Here is a 21,373-nt window from a genome sequence, read left to right on the forward strand (position 1 = left end):
GGGTTACTATTCAAGCCTTTTACATATGTTCGTAGCTTCTAACGTTTTGCAGAAACCAATCATGTCGATTTTCCCTGAGGTGCAAAACCCTGGTGTAAACAGACAAGATCATAATCAGCTTATTGTTCCTCTTGACCGTGCTGATGCTAAAGAATATCAGGATGCTATCCACATCATGTGGACTCAAACAATTGCTACAAAAATAGATGGTTGGACACCTAATCATTTTGTTGCCTGTATTCACAAGCATGAGGAACCTCTTTCAAAGCGTTCGAGGTTATCCTTTGAGGATTCTGAACCTCATCGCTCATTTGAACCAAAACAATCACAAGATAGTCCTTCCCCACTCTTGGAGTCTAACACAAATGAGGAGCCTATTGAAACAGGTAAATTGGGGGAAACTGCAAACAAAGAAACAGACAAACATGTTAAGGTTGCTTCCTTTATTGATTCTTCTTCTTCTTCAGAAGATGGTATCTCAGAAATACCAGTTCAAAAGGCCCAGGTTGTACATGAAAAATGGCATACACCAGATATCGGTAGTACCCCAAATCAGCCACGGAATATTTTCTTTCCAGCAAAAAAGTTTGGTAAAAAGATGAGATCTTTCAATGCCTCCTGGTTTGATCGGTGGTCTTGGTTACATTATGTAGAAATCAAAGATGTTGTATTCTGTTTTCCTTGCATAAAATCATTTCAAAAGAAGACTCTCAGTTGTCACAGGAAAGAAAAAGCTTTCATATCAAGTGGTTTTAAAAACTGGAAAAAAGCAACCACAAATTTCGCCGCACACGAGAAAAGTGATTGCGATAAAGAGGCAATGGAAAGGGGGTTTACGATAAAGGAGGAGTTTAAAGATGTTGGAGAATGTCTTTCAAAGACGCACGAAGTCGAGAAGAAGTCTAACAGAGAGAATTTGCTTAAAATCACAAACATTTTGAAGTTTCTTGCTCGACAAGGAATTGCTCTTCGGGGTGACAAAGACGAGAAAAACTCGAACTTTAATCAACTTCTCATGCTTCAGGAATGGCTACAACGCAAGACAAATAAGTATGTTGCTCCAGATATACAAAATGAAATTTTGCAGGTGATGGGGTTGCAGGTTTTGCGACAAATTGTTGCTTTCATCAAATCGTCTGAATTCTTTTCAATAATGGCAGACGAAACACGAGATATTTCCAACAAAGAGCAACTTGTTTTATGCATTCGATGGGTTGATCAAAATTTTACCGCTCATGAAGATTTATTAGGGACGTACTGTCTTTCTGACATTGGGGTTAATTCAATAACCCTAGCAATTAAAGATGCCCTTTTGAGGTTCGATCTGCCTATCAACAAAGTACGAGGCCAGTGTTATGACATGGCTGCTTCTATGGCTGGTTCAAAGACAGGTGTTGCAACACAAATTCATGCACTTGAACCCAGAGTCCTTTACATACACTGTTATGGTTATGCTCTTAACCTAGCTTGCAGTGATTCTATTAAGGGATGTAAGTTGCTTAGAGACACCCTGGACATTGTAAAGGATATAACAAAGTTGATTAAAGAATCTCCAAGAAGGGAGATGATTTTCAATACATTAAAAAATGCCCAAAATCTAGAGAAAACGTCAGCGGGAATAAGGGTTTTGTGTCCCACAAGATGGACAATAAAAGCTGACACATTTTTGAGCATTTTTGTCAAACTATGAAATTCTAAGAAATGTTTGGGATGAAAGCCTCCAATACGTGCGTGAGGTAGAAATGAGAAACAGAATTAGGGGAGTGGCTGCTTATATGTGCAGGTTTGATTTCTTCTTTGGATGTTTACTGAGTGAAAAACTTTTACGTTATAGTGATAATTTGGCAGGCTCCAAATCTCTCGGCGAGTGATGGTCAAAAATGGCATCAACGACAATGAGTGCTTTGCAAAGTCTCCGAGATGAGACAATCTTCACTCAGTTTTACGAGGAAGTTGTTGAAAAAGCAAACCAGATGAACATCGATGATCCTGTTCTTCCTAGAAAACGCAAAATTCCTCGTAAACTTGAAGATGGGACAGCAGCACATACTTTTTCATCGTGTGCAGATATGTATAGGAAAGATTTCTACGAGGCATTAGATCTGCTTTTAGCTGGCATAAAATCTAGATTTGACCAACCAGGTTACAAAGCTTATGTTAATCTTGAAAACCTCGTATTTAAGGCTTGCACAGGTCAAACGTTTAAAGAAGAATTCAATTTTGTCACGACCCTATATAATACAGATTTGAAGCCAAAGGATCTTCACTGTCAGCTTATAATGTTAAAGACTGTTTTGCCAAAAGACTTTACGCCAGATATACCAAGTGTGGTTGAATTTTTCAGACATTCAAATGAAAAAAGTATGTTTGCCGAGATCCTCAAAATTCTCAAACTAATTTTGGTACTTCCTGCAACTAACGCTACCAGTGAGCGCTCATTCAGCGCCTTGAAAAGATTGAAAACATCACTGAGATCAACAATGAGCCAAATACGAACAAACAATTTGCTTTTATTGCATGTTCATAAAAAATGAGACTGATGAACTGAATCCAGAAAAAATAGTTGAGGAGTTCGTAAGTGAAAGTGAACACAGACTGGCGATTTTTGGAAAGTTTACCGAGTACTAAATACTTAGGACTCAGAAATGATTGATAACAAAATGATAAAGATATAAACAAAAAAACAAAAAAAAGATTTTAAAAAAATCCTTAACACCCCCTCCAACCCCCCCCCCCCCCCCAAACAAACAAAACCTAAAATTAAAGTTGAGGGGTTTTCTGGGAAACTAATTAGATTCTATGTACATGATTAGATTTATGTACATGACGTACACCTCAATGCTTGCACATATTTATGCGGTTATCTTTTTACTAATGGTTTTGTCGATATCACTTTGTTGTCGTAAATTACTTTGGTGTGGTGCCCCCCCCCACCCCCCCCCCCCACCCCAAAGTGAAATTGCTTCCTACGACGGGCCTGTAACTGGAGTTAAAACTAAAACACTAGTTTGTCAAACACAAAGAAAATGATTTTTTAATAGTCTATGTATTTCTTCCAGCTGATATATTACGATGTCGATCCTTCTCAAAACTATATTAACCCAAAACATAATTTTCTTCGATAACACTCTTAATTATTACCGTCTTCCAAGGAAGACGGTATACAGAGTTGAAGTGTTTTACAGTCTTCGGACTTTGCACTTCCTCTCTTTTTTCATTGGTAGAAAGTGCATGAAGTGAAAATTTTCAATTATTTCATTGGTTGAAATGCTCTTCAAGGCAAGGGAGATAATTTTCTGGTGTTCTAATTTTCGTACGACTTAACAATTTTTCAAGATTTTCAGGTAGAAGGGGACAGTTTCGCACTATCGGCCCGGTCAACTTTTTCAAAAAATGGAATTACCCCGTATTTGAAGTGATATTACATGTGTAAAAATGTATACAATAATTTTAGGATGCATGTCAAATGTAGCTGAGTGCTTAGTAAAAATGTTGATATACAACATGTAGGTGTCACCATGATTCCTAGCATATAGATGGGTGCAAATACGAAACTAAGACACGTGGTCATTTACTGAAGAAATTCCGGTGAAAACATGCAGGGTCTAGCAAAAGGTCTGTAGCTGTGAGGGAAGGTGGATGGCCCCATATGAGAGATAGATTTTTGAGAAGGGCAGATAGGGTTCTTGATTGTGCACAGTGTCTAAATCCCCATGTTTGGTACTGTGATGGTGTGGGGGTGGTGCGGATTAGCCCAAATGAGGGAAAATCAAAGCAAAAAAGGGGAACCTGCTCAGAGCATGTTTTGTGCACCAGCACCAGTATTTATAGATTACATGTAATTTAGGGTCATAATTTATTAACTACACTAATATGAAATACAAGTATTGACATAAAAGGGAAATATGATTTTTCATTAGTCTGTCATAATCTGACTTTGGTGTATACCCCCTATCCACATGTTTCAAAACCAAAGAAACTGTCCCCTGCCACCTCAATCTTAAAAAAATCGACAAAACGAACAAAAGAAAAATGCAATTCATGAAATTGACACATCACTTTTTTAAAGCAACTAATACAAAGCATTTCTATGGTTACTTCATTTACAGCAATGTTTTCATTTTTGCATACAAACAGAAAAACTCGCCGTTTTATGTTTTGATTGCTTGTGTTTTGGGATAATTTTAATTGACAATCAGTGATTCGAATGCAACCATTTTTGTTTGTATTATCAGTGGCATTTGAGAACTTTGCTAATCTTAAGAAGGAATAGGATAGTAACATTTTATTACATATTATGTTGCTTAAAATTACCCCTGTCTGTATCAGGTAAACTTAAAGTTTTTGTTTTTTTCAACACATCTGTTCTAAAACTATCCTATTCCTTCAGAATATTTTTTTCCCTTACAATTGCTCAAATTTGAATAACAATTATTAATCTTTTCCATCAAACTCTATGTATTTTATGTTATATTTTTTGGCAAAACTATTACAATATTCTCAGGTCTTTATCCTGGTTAATTTCTAAAGCAGTTGTACTGTACAATATGCAAGAATAATTTTTATGCAAATTTGAGCAATTTAAATCTTTTTAGTTTGTTTTGTTTCATAACTTTGTTAAAAAATAAATATTTTGATATACACACTGAAAATCTCAGTTTCATTTGATATAGAGGCTTTAATCAGTGCTAATACAGGGAACAGTGATTTTGATTTCCAGACATATACCCTTCATAAATACAAACTTTTACAAAGGGAGTCAGGACACAGCTTTGTAGGCATGATGTCCGTGAGATTATTTATTTTAGCTCAATTCAATAATGAAGACAAGGGGCATTTAATTCAACTTCGCTCTATAGAGTTGCTGCTAAAGACGGCAAGCTTTTTTAAAAAGCTTTACTTGTGGACCTATTTTGATCATACAGCACAGGCACTTGTTTCTGTAAATAACTTACTACCTCTGTATACTAATAGTAGCACGTGTTATTATTAGTATACAGAGGTCTAACTCTTAAGTTATTTACAGAAATCCCGTCCGGTTTGAATTCGTTGGCTTCAATGGGACCATATTACATGCTGATTAATAGTAGCCGTCGCTTATCTCTTAATTGCAGTCACTGATTTATAACGGTTTTTCTACACCGGAGATTTTGCTAGGAATTTCTTGGCATGAATTCGAAGTGTCTGTATGACACATTTTTCGTGCATACAGTGTATTTGAAATATAAAACCTCTTTCTTAACACTTTTTCATTATTTCATGTATTTAGATTTGATAAAAAGAAAATTTGAGACCAAATCTATACACCCAAAGTCAATAAAAGCGTGCAATTGAGGGTTTCAAAATCATAGTTTATCGACCATTCAAAATATATATGGTAACATGCGTTTATTAATGGTAAATATCTGTTGAACACTCACCTAAAATTGTTTCAAGTTAAGTATGACAGATTTTTTTTTACAGTAGGTCAAAGTATGGTATATTTTTCAAGATTTTTCTCACATGTAACCTTCGTTACTGAGTCCTTGACATGATAATATTTAAGATAAACATTAATTTTCCATGTATTATTCCATAATTTGTATTGGAATTGACTGAGCATATATTTTTCTAATTTGCGAAAGACAATAAATACAGGTTTTCAAAGAAAATATTTAATCAACACAACAAGAAATTATCTGCTGTAAAAGTCAGCAATAAGATTTTAAGAGCGCAAAATAAACGACTAGATATCACTTTCAATATCTTTGAAATGGCAAAAAATAAAATTGATTAACAAATATTCTCGAACAGTTCAATATGTATGAAACATGAAAACAAAAGACTAGCAATAGATATAGAACGATAGCTTTTTTGTATGTAAATGAAGTAGCGCTATAATTATGTAACGTATGTTTCAACACTTACACAACAGTACATCCATGAAAATATTGTGCCAAAACGATGCCACCATCAGTTATTCTTTACGATTGATGTTGCAAAATCATAACGACATCACTTAATTCAATGGAAATACCAATTTTAATAGAAATATAACGTAGACAAGCAAAATTTTTTACCAAATGTGTCTTTTCTTCTGAATTTGTTAATTTGCAATAAATATGCGATTAAAACAAAAGTGATAGATTGATGTTTCGCTATTTAAATGCTCATGATTCTTATAGAAATAACAGACACATGTTTTGAAACCTGGATTGCTCTTTGTTATAATAAACAATGAAAGTAACGTATGTTTCTTATTTTTCCTTTCATTACTATAAACACATCATTTCTATTCAAAAAATGGAAAGAATCATATGTACCCATTTCTAACAATCTGTTTACAATAATAATATAAAGAAAATGTTTAATTTCCCAACATTTTAATTAAATGTATACCGAATCTTATGTTTTTGTTGCTTATTTTGGAATACCTTTCCATAGAAACTGTCAGTATAATCCACCACGCGGTGTTATGAATGAATATTTAACGATGTCCCCTATTAATTTTGAGGTCAAAAGGACAACGGTTAAACTACTCTGGACATACGCTATTGTCCGTTGAGAAATCTTTCCTTGATAGACATCAAACTTGAAACACTGGTGCCCCTTATGAATAGATGACCCCCATTGGATTCCAAGTCACAAGGTCAAAGGTCATACAAAATTACTCAAATGACCAGTTGCTTATAAGTATTTTGAGAGACAAAACTTACATGTAACATTATGGTAGCCTTTGACCGGTAGTTAAACCTTTATTTTCACTGTCTATACAGACATTCTACCTTTTCAGTATTGCCACAAGGGGAGCATATAATATTATTTCTAAAACATTTTTTCATGGTTGTTCTTATGTTTTAATACATTTTTTTTCATGGTAGTTATTCTGTACTTCTACTCTCACAAGCGCCATTTCTGACAAAAATAAATAAAAAATTAAAAACAAGTAGAATAATATTACGTAACGGAATTTGTGGTAACATGTTACACTCAGATAAAATATTTTTGAATGATTTCTCTATAAGATTGCATAGAACAATCATCAGAGATTAGTCCCTTCATTTCTAAGATATATTATGAAAAGATGCTGAATTCTAGCAAATTGATAAATGTAGAGTTGCATAGTTACATGTATCATAAATAGGACAGGAGCAGAGGAAAACATGGCCTGTATTTCTTGCAGAGGATATCTGTATATATGCTAGTGAATACGGGAACAATAACACATTTGTTTCTTCATAACATAGTTGATATTCAACAAACATATCATTAATGATGATATTTTGTCAATATGTAGTTCAATATTTGATGTCGAATCAAGCATTTCATTAAGTAGCATACGTTACTTTGAGTAACGTATGTTACCAGCATTCTACTCAATGTAATTCTTACACCAGAAGAATTTCGAGATATTTGGAATACGATATACATTCTTTGATATCAGAAGAACAAATTCAGACCAAAACATTTCATCTGCTTAATCAATATTGTATATCAAACATTGCAGTTGTTGTAACAGTACTTACCGTAAGAGAAAATTAATCCTAATTCTCAAAGTTTAACACGTATTGACTTTCAAACTCAAATGTTCATAGTAGACGTTCATGTCGTATACCACATCATGCAGAGAGAGAGCAAAAATACGCTGGAAATTGTTCTTTCATTCCCTTTAATTAATTTCTCGGTAACGAATGTTACATCACGAATGTTACATCTTGACACGTTTGTCAAATTTCAGACCAACCAATGACTTCTGCAAAAGAAATGTTTATATTTTCATTCTCTATACACTACGAGATTTTCATAAAAGGGGTAACATTTGCTCTGCAAATACGTTTTCATAAAAAAAAATTAGTGTATCGTATGTTACATTTCTAAAATCAGAATTCAAAATTTTGAGAATATGATGACTTCTTCTCAATGTCACATCCAAATATCGCTTGATGAATATTTTCACACAGTTTTTGAATATTTTAGCGCCAAAATAGATCAAAAACATAAAGATAATACGAAATCTTTGTCCATACATTGGGTGTTTAATTGACCCTATGATCACATAATATAATCTGGCGACATGGAGTAATATATACACCACTACTTAAAATCATACGCAAAAGTTGTTAAACTTTTATTGAATGAAAATTTAGGAAATACAAATGATATTAACGCAAAGAAAATTTAAAAACACGCTCTCAGATTTTTATATTTGCTTGTTCAATTTTAAAAATTGAGTCGGCGACAGTCACGTACGTTACAAAATTAGGGTATATACGCTTCCTACCAAGTTTATAAGTAAAGGGGAAATAAAAAGTATACCATGCCTAGGGAGGCTATGGGTCCAAGAATGTATAGCACACAAAATATATGATTTGGTATAGCTTATTTTCTAATAAAGTGCCGGCGACATCGATTGCACGCTTTTATTGACTTTGAGTGTATAGACATTTTATTTTCATTATGCATAATAGTATCATTCATATCTTTAACTTTTATTTTTAGTAAATCTTTTTGGTGTTTGAGCTCTTATATTGAGAACTTGGTCCTACATTTTTGCTGATATTTTATGAACCAGTTCTTAGTTTTGATTTATTAACCGTTTGCACGTGAAAAAGGTCAATCTAATTAAAATTAGATGTTAGATCCGCTCGCATACTCGCTACACGTTGTAAAGTGAGCGTAAGGAACGATAACTCTGGGTAAAGATTGAGCATTGCTGTCACTCCAGTGGTGTCGTTAAATATGAAAGACATCCCTATATCGAATAAAGAGCCAAAATGAACATTTGATGCTGAGAGTTATTTGGCAAGGTGTCGAATTACTGTATTGGTGAGTGCTAAAATGACCAGGTGCCGATTAGACTTCCACCCCAAAACAACGCACTGACTTCCGTTACATTGCACATGCGTGGAAAGGAGTGTTGGTTGTAGCTAACAGGTAAGGAAGATTCAAGGGCGAATGCAATCGAAATAAACTTTTGAGAATTTAAGGGCATCTGTACAGTTAGGCTAAGGTAATAGTGTGGTTTGGTGATGGGAATTGTATTTTCAAATGAAGTGCTAACGTGGCAGTTTGAATATGATCAGCAGATGTAGAAGGATTTTTGGGTCTAAATGACATTTGTTTTTCTGCTACAGAGACCGGCAAGCTTGTATTTTTCAAAAAGATCATCAAGATGAATGGTACAAGACTGGTTACATGCAGTGCAAGATGTATGGTGAGTAATCTGTGCACATGTGTGTTACTCAGTTACGTCCTGTGCGACATAAAAAGTCCATTTGACATGGAAATTTGACATCGATAGATTATGTACCACTTCATTATTTTTTGGACTAACACTATTGACTAATGACCATCAAATTAAAATTCGACTTGAAAATTTATTTTGTTTGTGACATAATTTGTGCATATACTTTTCAAAGTGATTTCTAGATTTCAAGGACGTCTGGTATGTTTTTAAGGACACTCTCCTGAGTGTCCTCTCCGTACATTTAAGAATCATTACCGTATATACTCGCCTATAAGTCGATTTGCTTGTAAGTCTGTTGTATAGTTATTAGGTTATTTTGGAGGGAATTGCCATTGACCCATTTATAAGTCCGTATAACTTTTTTCAAGAATCGGTTGACAATTTCAAATCGATGCTCTAATGTTTTTACCTGTGTTTCAAATATTTTGAGAAATGCTGCGATGTTTGATATTTTCCCCCAACAAATCAATTTTATATCAATACCCTTATGTATTTATCTGTGTTTCTATAATATCTTGGGATATGACATTGATATTTCACTTTTTATTCTCAACAAATTAAACAGTTACTATTTTGTTTATTTTATTTCATCCATGTTTTTGTTGTTTAAAAATTTCTTAGGACACTCATATAAGTTGGAAATATAGAGTTTTTGACCAAAATTTAACTCTGAAAAATCCATCTTAATAGGATGGTATATGGGGGTTGGTTGGTTGCAGTCTTTCTAAACAAAGTATGCTGGAATAACTACTTATGAGTATGCAGGAATTGTTTTGAATACAGTTTACAGTTTGATCTCAATCAAATTTAACAACATGAAATATTACTGCATTGCATCTAAATTTCCAAGATGCCTTTTTTAGATCTTCTGAGCCAAAGGCTCAAGTGAGCTTTTCTGATCAAAATTTGTCCGTTGTCTGTCGTCGGTGTCGTAAACTTTTCACAGTAATTTTCATCTTCTCAAAAACCATTGGGTCATTTTCTACCAAAGTTGGCCAAAAGCATCCTTGGGTAAAGGGCTTTCAAGTTTGTTCAAATAAAGGGCCATGCCCTATTCAAATGGGATATAATCACAAAGAGGCAAAAATAGGGTAGGGTCATTTAAAAATCTTCATCTCAAGAACCACTGGGCCAGAGGAGCTAAATTTTCATGAAAGCTTCCTGACATAGTGTAGATTCAAGTTTGTTCAAATCATGGCCCAGTCTTCGACGTTAACCGGTGGCCTGAGGCAAGTAAAATTGGGATCGGGCTTCTAAAAATATTTAATCCACAGTGTTTTCCCTAAGAACCGGCTGCTGGCCAAATTGACCGTTTCAAACGATTTTCTGGCCGGTTCAAATATAAAAAAATCAAAAAATAATATGTTGTCAATTTCAGTGATGTTGATTTACACGATCGATCTTTGCAAAGAATGTATGCGGTAGCAATTGGTTGGCTATAAATATCTTTTTATATTTCTTCCTTGTTTATGTTTTTATTGAGAGCTTTTTGAAACGGCGATTTTGATTGGACGATATTTTAAACTCTCACCTTGCGCGTGAGAAGCACATGGCAGTGAAAAATAATGAAGCGTCGAACGAATACATTACATGATTTCTTCCAGTCAAAACATCGGAAAGGTGTGTATTTAACACCACTGTGACTAACTTGTCTGAGCTAAAAATGTTCAAGCCTTTGGTATATATTTAAAAATGTAGGTTAAAATGTGGCATATGAACAAGGGTCATTTTGCCCCCTGAAATGCCTCAGAATGCAGGATTTTGTGTCTAATTTTCCAAAATTTCATGGGGGGAATCCCCCCATCTCTCCCCCCCCCCCCCCCTCCCGGCCTGTTACAATTCTAAATGGGCCTGTTCAAATGAAATGAATGGAAAACACTGAATCCAGGAGTCCGTTGGGCCTGTAAATGTTTTATTGTATGTTTTGTATATGTTACAAGTAAAGCATGAGATTGACTCGGACTTTGTCATGACTTTGCAGTGAAATTTTGCATCGAAAAAAGATCAACCATGCTGCCTTTTCTGAAGTATAGGGAGGCACGGGCACTAGAAGTTAATGTAGATATATAGTATGTGCATGTATAAAAAATACATGCATATACTATATATTTACATATAGTACACTAGTGAACTTCCAGTGCCCGTGTTGGGAGGGGGCTCGTCTGTGAAATTCAAAACCTCAGAAGCGTATTTCGCAGTCACAAACATCAGATCCAAATAAAAAAAAATAACCGGTCGTACAAGGACAAAAGAGAACGAAAATTCATGCCCCAATGGACCGAGGGTGGGCCTTTGCTAAGATTTAATTCTGCAGAAAACAAAATGTTTTGTACGTGGTGTTTACAAAACAAAGTAGAACATGAGCTGCTGATGTCATCTGCGAGATTAATATGTTGAAAAATAAAATATAATCCTTTTAATGTCAGTTGTTCTCTAACTATGATCATCTTGATGTGTATTCTCCTACAGTAGCACATGCATGTATCTATAGTGTAGAATCAGCATGCAGCACCTTGCAAATGACAAGTGGTCAAATTAGAAAAATACATTTTGGGCCATTAAAATATTGTTCGGGCTTGCAAAATTATACTGGGAGGCCCGAAGGGCCTGTGCTTCACAAAGTTTTTCGTGAAGACTGGCCAATGGCCCCCGGGTGTAGGTTGGGGCCACAATACGGACTAAGGTTTTACATGCAAATATATATGGAAAGTCTTTAGATATGGGCCAAGGTAACTCAAGTGAGCGATGTGGCCCTTGGGCCTCTTGTTATTATTTTATAGGTTGAATTTTCTAATGATTTGAGGGCTCGAAATCAACATATGCCCGTCAGTCTGTGACTGGTTAAAAGTCTAGCGGACTGACTGATATTTGTTTTAGTCAGTCTGATGGGACTGATTAATTTTCTAAAGCATCATTTTGGAAAATATACTTATAAAATTTTATACACACATTTGGCATGTTTCGATCTTTAGATATCAGACGAATCTGATTCGTAAATATAAATCCCACTTGTCTGAGGCATATTGAGTTCAATTTCATTTTAATAACATGTTTAATTATTTCTGGAAAACTGTTGGACTGGTAAAATTGTCTGCGGACTGGTTGAAATTATACCCCATCTGTCTGGACTGGTGACATAAAAAGTTAACTTCAAGCCCTGGATTTAGTATTCTACTATGCATAAAATAGTGATTATTTAGTAATCAAATAAAAGTTATATGATGATTATGAATCAATACATTTTTTCACTTTACTGTAAACAAAAACTGTTTCTGGAATCTGTCTAGTATTAGTGCATAATGAATAACTTAGTAAATAAGTCAATAAATATACTTTTGTTGTTTGCAAAATCTTTGAGAATGGGAAAAAAATGTGTTGGGGTCGGCAGAAATGTTTTTGGGTAGGTCTGGAAAGTGGAAACCATTTTTTTTAATGGCCTAAATTGAAACTAAATGGATAGAGCAGGTAGTCTTTTACCAAAGTTGTAAATTTGATCTTCCCCAGAGTAAGGGTTTTGACCCCAGGGTACGACCAAACTTAGTATATAGTATTTATATGCAAGTTTTCTGATACTGTATAAAATCTAAATGCATACTTAGGAATAGCAGAAAAGGGATCAGTGATTTTTCAACATTTTTGTTAAGGCTTTCGAATTGGGAAAAATTGTCAACATTTTGATCAAATTCGGAAAACCTAGTCGTTATTGTAAATATGCTAAATATATCTTATCAAACAAGAAATCGTGCACAAATTGACATAGTGATGGGTAATCGGACCAAAAACCATAATCGATTACCGGCAATAATCGGACACATGTAATCGATTAATAATCAATTATAATCGGAATTGGCATTTAAGTGTTTTCCCCTCAAATTAGATGTAACAGAATAATTAAATTTATGGAAACAACATTAGAATTTTTCTTTGTTCCATTTATTCACTGGTAAATAAATCAGAATTCCAATATATCAAGTAATGGAATTTATCTATAATCTCAATGTATCGCAGATATCAGAGATAGGCTCCTTTATTTGACTGTTGAATGTCATTGTTGTTACCGTCCTTCATATCTCTTGCCATTTTGTTTGCTTATATTTTTGATCGGGTTTGACATACAGAAAATAAAATTTGAACAAAGTTGAAGTTGGATCAAGGGGCCATGAATTTCACAATTTTTAACAAGAGGTACAGTGATCAAGGGTTCTGGTGCTAGGGTGGGGCTCTATAAGTCATATAGTGAAAATGCATTATTTCTTTGAAAATCTTCTTCTCTGTTGAAGTGATGTCCGGATTTTGTTTGGTCAACGATGTCGGCGACTTTTATTTTGTAATCGATTAATAGCATCGTAGGTCTCTGAACGACCGACAATCGATCATCGGCGACATCTTCTTCTCTGTCCTTGGGTATTAAGTAGACAAACCAATAGCATGGTTATGATGAACAAGGATGCCTCTTTCAAAATTGTGAAATTCATGGCCCCTGGGTCAGGGGTTCTGGTATTAGGGTGGGGCCCTATTGATCATATAGTGAAAATGCATTTTATTTCTTTGAAAATCTTCTCCTCTGCTGCTGGGTATTAAGTAGACAAACTAATAGTATGATAATGATGATCAAGGATGCTTCTTTCAAAACTGAAATTTATGGCCCCTGGGTCAGGGGTTCTGGTGCAAAGGCGGGGCTGACCACATAGCTATTCAATGTTTCTTCCATCCAAAAGTAAAATTCTTATATTTAAACGCAAACCTAATTCAAACATTGGAAGGTTGTTACATGATACTCCGGTGACCTATAAGGCCCCTGGGCCTCTTGTATGAAGTATAGGGAGGCACAGGCACTGGAAGTTAATGTAAATATATAGTATGTGCATATATAATAAATACATGCACATACTATATATTTACATTAACTTTCAATGTCCGTGTTGGGATTCCCGTGGGGTTTCGGGTTAGAATAGGTCCTCAGTACCCCCTTGCTTGTCGTAAGAGGTGAAATTCATGGCCCCTGGGGCAGGGGTTCTTGTGTTAGGGTGGGGCTCTATTGGTCATATAGTGAAAATGTAGAAATTCTTTGAAAATCTTCTTATATTGGTTTTATCTAAGGAGTAAATAACCCTTTTCTTTATGATGTCTCAGACCTAGGTTTTTAGCTCACCTGAGCTGAAAGCTCAAGTGAGCTTTTCTGATCACCCGTATTCCGGCGTCCGTCTGTAAACTTTTCACATTTTCAACTTCTTCTCAACAACCACTGGGCCAATTTCAACCAAAATTGGCACAAAACATCCTTCGGTAAAGGGAATTCTAAATTGTTAAAATAAAGGGCCAGGCCACCTTCCAAGGGGAGATAATCAAGAAAAGGTAAAAATAGGGTAGGGTCATTAAAAAATCTTCTTCTCAAGAACCATTGGGCCAGAAAAGATGAAATTTATATGAAAGCTTCCTTATATAATGCAGATTCTAAATTGTTAAAATCATGGCCCCCGGGGGGTCAGATGGGGCCACAATAGGGGATCAAAGTTTTACATACAAATATATAGGGAAAATCTTTAAAAATCTTCTTCTCAAGAACCACTGAGCCAGAAAAGCTGAGATTTACATGAAAGCTTCCTGATATAGTACAGATTCTAAATTGTTAAAATCATGGCCCCCGGGGGGTCGGATGGGGCCACAATAGGGGGTCAAAGTTTTACATACAAATATATAGGAAAAATCTTTAAAAATCTTCTTCCCAGAACCACTAAACCAGAAAAGCTGAGATTTATATGAAAGCTTTTTGATATAGTGCAGATTCAGGTTTGTTAAAATCATGCCCCCCATGGGTAGGATGGGGCCACAATAGGGGATCAAAGTTTTACATACAAATATATAGGGAAAATCTTTAAAAATATTCTTCTCAAGAACCATTGGGCCAAAGAAGTTCACATTTACATGAAAGCTTTCTGACATATAGTAAATTCAAGTTTGCAAAAACCATGTCCTCCAGGGGAAGGTTTGGGCCATAATAGGGACTACGGTTTTACATGCAAATAGATATGGAAAATCTTCTGATATGGACCAAGGTGACTCAGGTGAGCGATGTGGCCCATGGGCCTCTTGTTTTAAAAAGGATTATTGATTGAACATAAAAATGAAACATGTACTTCATGACCACATAGCTATTCAATGTTTCTTCCATCCAAAAGTAAAATTCTTATATTTAAACACAAACCTAATTCAAACATTGGAAGGTTGTTACATGATACTCAGGTGACCTATAAGGCCCCTGGGCCTCATGTTTGGTAATGATTTAATATTTTTTTCAAAATCATCACATTATTTTCCTGTCAAACATATCCAATAGTAGTATTGCTCCGACAACCAATGTAAGTGTAGAAACAATATATATATCTGGTACTTGTATAGGATAGGGGCATAAAGGAGTTAACTTTAATTTGTGTTTTATGCTATGTGTTTCATTGAAAAATATTGTTTCTTCTAAAACATCTGGAAATAATCCTCAGCCAATAACAGGTGAAATGCTAAGATTGAAAGTTTACTTGCAATGCAATTTAAGCAAAATTTTATATTGAAAGTATAAAATTCAATAGATCATTGAACTTGTTAGAGTTTACAATGTTTTCGCATACTTTGAAAAAATAAAATTTAAAAAAAAATAAGATTTATTTCCTACCTACCTACCCTATTTTTTCCTGGAACATTAGTGGAAACTCAACAATTTTTGTCGTTGGCCTTATCCGATAAAAGTAGTAAATGTCCGACGCAAGTTACTTAATTGTCGGTCCCGATGGCCGATAAAAGATTGGGATTAAAGTCCGTTTTTACCGGAAAAATGGCCGCCATGTGGCCCATAAATTTTCAGACCGATGTTAAATCCGGCAAGGCATTGAAACGTAAACGTGAGGAACTATGAGGAGAAAAAAACCCGATTGTATCTCCGCCTGGCAATCTGGGAGACAATGACTTTTGTTTGATGCGGCTTTACCTACTGCTAGGTGACACCATCTACTCAAATTCGCGAGACCAACTATACCCAGGCCAAAATGAGAGAAAGAATAGTTTAAACGATTGCAGGGGAAGATGAGAAAGAAGTTGAGAGGAATACATAGGATAGAGAGAGAAAATGGAGAGTGAGAGAGAAGTGGAGGATGAGAGAAATACAGCAAGAAAGTGACTCAGTGAATTGAGGAAGATTCAGAGTGCAAGGAAGATGAGAAAGGGTATGAAAGAAGAATTCATGAACTTACAGCGGAGATGGTGTATTACACATGTAGTTGATTATAAATAAAATTGTTTCAAGTGAGCTTTTCTGATCACATTTTGTCCTGCGTCCATTTGTCTGTCTGTCCGTCTGTCTGTAAACTTTTCACATTTTCATCTTCTTCTCATGAACCACTGGGCCAATTTCAACCAAACATGGCCAAAAGCATCCTTGGGTGAAGGGCTTTCAAGGTTGTTCAAATGAAGGGCCATGTCCCTTTCAAAGGGGAGATAATCACAAAAATGCAAAAATAGGGTGGGGTCATTTAAAAATCTTCTCAAGAACCACTGGGCCAGAAGAGCTGAAATTTACCTGAAAGATTTAAGTTTGTTCAAATCATGGCCCCCGATGGTAGGATGGGACCACAAGGGGGGGGGGGGGGTCAAAGTTTTACATACAAATATATAGGGAAAAACTTTAAAAATCTTCTTCTCAAGAACCACTAAGCCAGAAAAACTGAGATTTACATGAAAGCTTCCTGACATAATGCAGATTCAAATTTGTTCAAATCATGGCCCCCGGGGGTAGGATGGGGCCACAAGGGGGATCAAAGTTTTACATACAAATATATAGTTAAAATCTTTTTCTCAATAACCACTGAGTCAGAAAAGCTGATATTTACAAGAAAACTTTCTGACATAGGGCAGATTCAAGTTTGTTCAAATCATGGCCCTCGGGGGGGTAGGATGGGGCCACAAGTGGGGGGGAGGGGGGGGGGGATCAAAGTTTTACATACAAATATAGGAAAAAGCTTTAAAAATCTTCTCAAGAACCATTGGGCCAAAGAAGTTGACATTTACATGAAATCTTTCTGACAGTGTAGATTCAAGTTTGCAAAGGGTAGTTTGGGCCATAATAGGGACAAAGGTTTTACATGCAAATATATATAGAAAGTCTTCAGATATGTGCCAAGGTGACTCAGGTGAGCGATGTGGCCCATGGGCCTCTTGTTTTTCTGGACTGACAAAATTTTGTTTGGGCCGACACTATTTCTAACAGTGTCAGACCAAATGTCTGACACTTCAAAAGAAATTTAAGAAATCTCACTGGTATTAAACTGATGATAGTAACGATCGTTACTATTATCCCAAGATGGCGGAAGGAAATTCCGGAAAGACCACGTTTACTTATTATATCTATTTGTATTGTTTATTTGAGAATGATATGTAGGTAAGAATTATCATACACTAGCAACAATTACGATCAGGTGTTATTTTATCTATGATCAGGTGTTATTTTATCTTTTATACGGCTCATATGAACAGAAAATTCGTCGTTGAAAAAACAGCGAGGATGATAGTAACGAAAATTCTTACGTTACTATCATCATTCATTTTCATTAAGTACGTTTTTGTTCATGCAAACTTTGTTTGTCATTTGAATTTAAGTACATTTAAATATGGAAAAATTATCATTTTCTGGAAAGTTGGTCAGGACTAGTGGATTTAAGGTCAGGTCTAGCAAAAATCATTTGAAATAGCCCAACTGGTCTAGTGCTCAAAAAAGTAAATGTCAGACCGTACTTGCCCTCTGATCTCAAGGTCAAAATTATAGGTTTATACCATGGATTTGTGTTAGGACTATATCTTCCATTTTCTTCTACAAAGGCATACCATATTTTTACACTCAGGAAAGAGGTAATTTATACCTATTAACAACACCAACACCCTTTGGGAGATTGGGGTAAGCGGGTGGTATTCTTAGTGAGCATTGCTCACAGTACCTCTTGTTATAATTGGGAAAAGGGCAAGTTAAATTGGGGGAGAAATTCATAATTTTTGGAAGGGGAAAGGGTCGATATTCGAACCTAAAATGGGTCTTTAAAAATCACTGTGCGCACCCATCTAATTTTTAAGAAAATAAAATTCATTTAACAAAACAATCTTCTCGTAGCAATAGCATGTTTCTGAAGAGTAAATTATAGAACAATATAGTATTGTACATAATCCTAATGTTAACACAATAATGAAATATTTCAGCATTCGCGTAATGGCAAATAATATTTCAAATTACTCGCCCTTGATTACAGGTGGCACACGACCTAACCTCCATTGTAAGAGAGCGTCGGAAGGACACATTTAGATTAGAAAGTTGTTGAATATTGAGAAACGATGGTACCAAGATATTTGCCCTTGTGACCTTGGCCATCTTCGGAATTTGCCATTATCGGGGGCATTTATGTTTCAAAAACACATCTTGTTACTTTATATTTTTCAAATGTACTCGCAATTTGCGAGTATTTCTCGCTAATTTTGAGCCCTGCTTGTGGTTGCTCCTGACTAGTAGATGATCCATGTATTTCACCATCACTGAAGTGTACTTCATTCTGATTTCAGAGAGCTGCATCTCTGCAAGTGTCAAGACCACTGGCCAATGCTGCTGTGGCTCAAAGATGTGAGGTAAGCAGTTGAGGACATCATGCAAAATTTTTATTAGGTCACCTGAGGTGATCTACTCAGGTGACCTTAAGTAAGACACTCGGGTGGCATATTGGAATTGATCTGCGTCTGACATGCATTAACAATTTAACTTTTTTTTTTAGCTTAAATGAGGAAAGCTCAAGTGAGCTTTTCTGATCGCCTGTTGTCCACAGTCAGTCTGTCCGTTTGTCTGTAACCTTTAAGTTTGTTCAAATCAAGGGTCATGTCCCTTTCAAAGGGGAGATAATCGCAAAAATAAGGTGGCGTCATTTAAAAATCTTCTCAAGAACCACTGGGCCAAAAAGGCTGAGATTTACATGAAAGCTTCCTGACATAGTGCAGATTCAAGTTTGTTAAAATCATGTCCCCCGGTGGTAGGATTGTGCCACAATAGGGAATCAAAGTTTTACATACAAATATATAGGGAAAATCTATAAAAATCTGCTCAAAACTACTGGGCCAGGAAAGCGGAAATTTACATGAAAGCTTCCTGACAGTGCAGATTCAAGTTTGTTAAACTCATGACCCCTGGGGCTAGGATGGGGCCACAATAGGGGATCAAAGTTTTACATAACTAATAGATATTTTTAAAAGAACCATTGAGCCAAAGAAGTGTAAATTCGCACAAAAGGTTCCTGACATTGTGCAGATTCAAGTTTGTAAATATCATGGTCCCCAGGGGTAAGATGGGGCCAAAGTAGGGGGTTAAAATTTTTAGATACAGTGGAACCCCGTTATTACGTTCCCCCTTTATTACGTTAGTCCGCATATTATGTTGGAATTTCAAAGCACAAAACCATTTCTTAACAAACCTATATAAAATAGACCTCGTTATTACGTTGTCCTAAAATGCCGGGACTCGGTATTGCGTTGTAAAAATTCCGACAAAAACGTAATAAACCCCTAATTATTCAATAGTGATTCTCAAAATAATAAGCCATTCACACCTTGACTGCCTGAGGCAGTTGCCACGTAAATTTCCTGGTCTGTTTGGGGATTAGAGACGCTTGACTGATCACGCTTCGATAGATCTAGCGACATCAATACAGGTGAATAACCTAACTGGGAGCAATTTGGAAGGAATACCAAGACACACCTAGAACCTAAAAATCAAAAGAATTTGATTAAAAACAAAAATGTTATCGTCCTTTAAAAAATTAAGTTTTGAAAGACGATGCATGCGCGTGTGTGTTGGCATTTTTCATTACATCAATATGTAGATATACATATTATCTACCTATGCCGTGAATATCAACTCATTCACTTTATTCATAAGAGAGTTATAGACGTTTTAGTATTATCAAATCAAAATGAAGCGCGCGTGTAGATTGGTAATTTTGATCATGCAGATCAGTTAAGGATCTCAATACCTACCTATGATATGAATATCAAACCATTTCGATGAACAACAAAGAAGTTAGGCTGATTACAAAGTTAGTAAATGAAAATTTGTGATGCATACGCATGCACGCGCGTGCAGACAAAATGAATATCATTTTTCACATCTACAAATGATATACTATCATCCTACCAAGGCTTCATATCGATCCCGTTTGAATTTCGTAAACTTTGTACCAAAATTGCAATGCACGTGCGGACAAAATGACTATCGTTCTGCACATCTACAAACGCTATACTATCATCCTGGAAAGTTTCATATTCTTCCCTTTTGTACTTTCTGAGAACACTCCCGGAGAAAAATAAGAATAGTAACTAGAAATGATCTCGTTGCGAGCAACGAATAGGTCTTCCGTCTAATTTCTGACGAGATAGGACCTTGACAGGAAGAATTCAATTAGTGAAGAACGACTATACATGAAAGAAATAAACACGTACATGTAAGACGTGATTTATCAATTATAAACAATTTCGGTTTTGTTTCATTCATTTTCGAGTATCTTGGGAGTCCATAAAATGGCTAAAAATTCCAATTGGACCACGTAGGAACCTACACTAAAAATTTCCATAAAAAATACTGAGTGTTTGGACAACTTCCGGTTTCGAACAACCAACTTCCGGTTTCGAACAACCAACTTCCAGTTTCGAACAACCAAATTCCGGTGGAAATGGTATGACTTATTACACTCTATTAAATAATTTTATGAGGATTAGAATTTAAAAAATGAAATATTACATTTTTATGGTACTTCCGGCGGATGACGGAAGTGACAGCAAAAAAATTGAAACACGTATGTCACATCTACAAATCACTATCTAACTTTCCTGAAAGCTTCAAGACTCAATCTTTGATTATTTATGAGAAAACATTTGGAGAAAAAAAACCCCGGAAATCGTAGATATTTAACGAACGGAAGTGAATTTAAAAAAATCACAACAATAATTCACTATACTCTGAAGATGGATAATGTCAATTATATATGTGAAAATCATAAAAAAAAAACCCACTTGCTTTATAAGCGAGAGATATGATAGCAAAGTAAGGACAATTTTTGAAGTTTTCCTCTAAAAACC

General features: G+C 35.5%; 1 protein-coding gene across 4 annotated transcripts in view; it reads left to right on the top strand.

Moving 5' to 3' along the window:
* The first annotated feature begins 8,676 nt into the window (after positions 1 to 8,676).
* LOC125646548 (ATP synthase lipid-binding protein, mitochondrial) overlaps positions 8,677 to 21,373 on the top strand; it is a 38,006-nt gene continuing 25,309 nt past the window's right edge. The window contains exons 1-3 of one of the 4 annotated variants that reach the window (XM_048872903.2): positions 8,677 to 8,913; positions 9,114 to 9,193; positions 18,818 to 18,880. In XM_048872903.2, coding sequence (XP_048728860.1) covers positions 9,152 to 9,193; positions 18,818 to 18,880 — 105 coding nt within the window. In that variant the 5' untranslated portion in view covers positions 8,677 to 8,913; positions 9,114 to 9,151. Of the gene's footprint in view, positions 8,990 to 9,113; positions 9,194 to 18,817; positions 18,881 to 21,373 lie in introns of all 4 variants that reach the window. The other 3 variants (XM_048872901.2, XM_048872902.2, XM_056139581.1) reach the window with 3 other exon arrangements.

This window comes from Ostrea edulis, chromosome 6 (assembly GCF_947568905.1).
Source record: "Ostrea edulis chromosome 6, xbOstEdul1.1, whole genome shotgun sequence".
NCBI classification, from domain to species: domain Eukaryota; kingdom Metazoa; phylum Mollusca; class Bivalvia; order Ostreida; family Ostreidae; genus Ostrea; species Ostrea edulis.